Below are 3,400 nucleotides of genomic sequence, written 5' to 3'. Positions count from 1 at the left end.
CTTGCGGGAGCTGCAGGATTTCAGTCCTTCACGGCGTAGTGTGTTACCAATTGTTTTCTTGGTGACGATGGTCCCAGCTGCCTTGAGATCATTGACAAGATCATCCCGTGTAGTTCTGGGCTGATTCCTCACCGTTCTCATGATCATTGCAACTCCACGAGGTGAGATCTTGCATGGAGCCCCAGGACGAAGGGAGATTGACCGTTATTTTGTGTTTCTTCCATTTGCGAATAATCGCACCAACTGTTGTCACCTTCTCACCAAGCTGCTTGGCGATGGTCTTGTAGCCCATTCCAGCCTTGTGTAGGTCTACAATCTTGTCCCTGACATCCTTGGAGAGCTCTTTGGTCTTGGCCATGGTGGAGAGTTTGGAATCTGATTGCTTCTGTGGACAGGTGTCTTTTATACAGGTAACAAACTGAGATTAGGAGCACTCCCTTTAAGAGTGTGCTTCTAATCTCAGCTCGTTACCTGTATAAAAGACACCTGGGAGCCAGAAATCTTTCTGATTGAGAGCGGGTCAAATACTTATTTCCCTCATTAAAATGCAAATCAATTTATAAAATTTTTGACATGCGTTTTTCTGGATTTTTTTGTTGTTATTCTGTCTCTCACTGTTCAAATAAACCTACCATTTTAAAATTATAGACTGATCATTTTGTCAGTGGGCAAACATACAAAATCAGCAGGGGATCAAATACTTTTTTCCCTCACTGTATCTCTTAAATATCTTTGGTCTGTGTGTTTCTCCCCATCTCTCGCTCTCCCCATTTCCCCCTCTCTCTCTCGCTCTGGCTCTCGCTCAGGTCACCAAGGAGAACAGAGATGTTATATTACAAGAGGTTGTGTCAGCGCTACAGGACTGTTTAAGGAAAGTGCCGAAGTAGGTGGAAGTTATCCAAGATCAGTGGAACAACATGGAGGGCATCCAGATCTTAAAACATGGAGGGCATCCAGATCTTAAAACACGGAGGGCATCCAGATCTTAAAACACGGAGGGCATCCAGATCTTAAAACACGGAGGGCATCCAGATCTTAAAACACGGAGGGCATCCAGATCTTAAAACACGGAGGGCATCCAGATCTTAAAACACGGAGGGCATCCAGATCTTAAAACACAGCAGCACTCTGAACTAGACCGACCCCTGATGAAACTAGACCGACCCCTGATGAACTAGACCGACCCCTGATGAACTAGACCGACCCCTGATGAACTAGACCGACCCCTGATGAAACTAGACCGACCCCTGATGAACTAGACCGACCCCTGATGAAACTAGACCGACCCCTGATGAACTAGACCGACCCCTGATGAACTAGACCGACCCCTGATGAACTAGACCGACCCCTGATGAACTAGACCGACCCCTGATGAAACTAGACCGACCCCTGATGAAACTAGACCCACCCTGATGGGTGGAGGTTATGGATCTTGTAAAGCTTCAAGATGATCCTAAAGCAGTTGAAGTTTATCCTGATGCTCGTCTTTGGTACTCTCATGTTATATGTGAATGTACATATGTACTGTTAATGTATGCATGCTTAATGTAACTCCATATGATACAGTACGTACCTGAAGCTGAAAGGGGTTGGGTTGGTTTCAGCAGGGGGTATAGTGCAGTGTGTCATAAGCATACATTTAGAACACCAATTAAGTGGTGGATTGCATCATACATAATGATCGAGACAGAGGACTGTGGGGACGGCTGTTCCAGGATTAAACTCTTTTATAGCTGGTGCCAAATCGCTCCCTTCCACTTGGTACTAACCCAAACTGCATGAACCCTTATCACATTAAGTAGGTTTAGCGTCCTGTGAATTCACCTTGTCAAACTGAGAAACTAGGGAGGGTTCATGCAGTTTGAAATGAATCAGTATTTAACTGGAAAACAACTCCTATCCTGATGGTTTATACATGATCAACATAAAGAAACAATCACTTGAACAATAAACTTCTCTGGATTGACTTAACAGCCTCCTAATCAATGTTTCTTTCTATATATTTCTTATTGAATTAATTTGAAACTGTGCAAGACTACTTCTATCATAACTGTTTTGGGACTGTTTGCAGTGAGTTGATTTGATAAAATGTTGATTTATTTTGGTTTTATTCTCTGTTTATGCCTTTAACTGTAGTAGTGTGTATATATCTTGATCTTTAACTGTTTGAATAAAATCAAAATCAAATCACATTTTATTGGTCACATACACATATTTAGCAGATGTTATTGTGGGTGTAGCGAAATGCTTGTGTTTCTAGCTCCAACAGTGCAGTAGTATCTAACAATTCACAACAATACACACAAATCTAAAAGTAAAATAATGGAATTAAGAAATATATAAATATTAGGACGAGCAATGTCGGCGTGGCATTGACTAAAATACAATACAGTATATATATATATATATATATATATATATATATATATATATATGAGATGAGTAAAGCAGTATGTAAACATTATTAAAGTGACTAGATTCCATGTCTATGTATATAGGGCAGCTGCCTCTAAGGTGCAGGGTTGAATAATGGGGTGGTAGCCGGCTAGTGATGGCTATTTAACAGTCTGATGGCCTTGAGATAGAAGCTGTTTTTCAGTCTCTCGGTCCCAGCGTTGATGCACCTGTACTGACCTTGCTTTCTGGATGATAGCGGGGTGAACAGGCCGTGGCTCGGGTGGTTGATGTCCTTCTTGATCTTTTTGGCCTTCCTGTGACATCGGGTGCTGTAGGTGTCCTGGAGGGCGGGTAGTTTGCCCCCGGTGACGTGTTGGGCAGACCGCACCACCCTCTGGAGAGCCCTGTGGTTGTGGGCAGTGCAGTTGCCGTACCAGGTGGTGATACAGGCCGACAGGATGCTCTCAATTGTGCATCTGTAAAAGTTTGTGAGGGTCTTAGGGACCAAGCAAATTTCTTCAGCCTCCTGAGGTTGAAGAGGCTCTGTTGCGCCTTCTTCACCACATTGTCTGCGTGAGTGGACCATTTCAGTTTGTCAGTGATGTGTACGCCGAGGAACTTTAAGCTTTCCACCTTCTCCACTGCTGTCCCGTCGATGTGGATAGAGGCGTGCTCCCCCTGCTGTTTCCTGAAGTCCACGATCAGCTCCTTCATTTTGTTGATGTTGAGGGAGAGGTTATTTTCCTGGCCCCACACTCCCAGAGCCCTCACCTTCTCCCTTTAGGCTGTCTCGTCATTGTTGGTAATCATTGTTGAGGATCAGTGAAGTGGAGGTGTTGTTTCCTAAATTCACCACCTGGGGGCGGCCCGTCAGGAAGTCCAGGACCCAGTTGCACAGGGCGGGGTTCAGACACAGGACCACGAGCTTAATGGTGAGCTTAGAGGGTAGTGAAGGCTGAGCTATAGTCAATGAACAGCAGTCTTACATGGGTATTCATCTTGT

General features: G+C 44.3%; 1 protein-coding gene across 2 annotated transcripts in view; it reads left to right on the top strand.

Annotated features, from left to right (window-relative positions):
• LOC311121589 (cancer-related nucleoside-triphosphatase homolog) overlaps window positions 1-1,967 on the top strand; it is a 15,357-nt gene extending 13,390 nt beyond the window's left edge. For both annotated transcript variants that reach the window (XM_084196049.1, XM_084196050.1), the window contains exon 5: window positions 807-1,967. In XM_084196049.1, the coding sequence (XP_084052175.1) occupies window positions 807-887 (81 nt within the window). In that variant the 3' untranslated portion in view covers window positions 888-1,967. The remainder of the gene's footprint in view (window positions 1-806) is intronic.
• The last annotated feature ends 1,433 nt before the right edge of the window (window positions 1,968-3,400 follow it).

This window comes from Coregonus lavaretus (genome assembly GCF_964263955.1).
Source record: "Coregonus lavaretus genome assembly, contig: HAP1_SCAFFOLD_154, whole genome shotgun sequence".
In the NCBI taxonomy this organism is placed as follows: Eukaryota; Metazoa; Chordata; class Actinopteri; order Salmoniformes; family Salmonidae; genus Coregonus; species Coregonus lavaretus.
The sequence above is the reverse complement of the archived record's forward strand: the minus strand, read 5'-3'. Positions and strand labels throughout refer to the sequence as shown.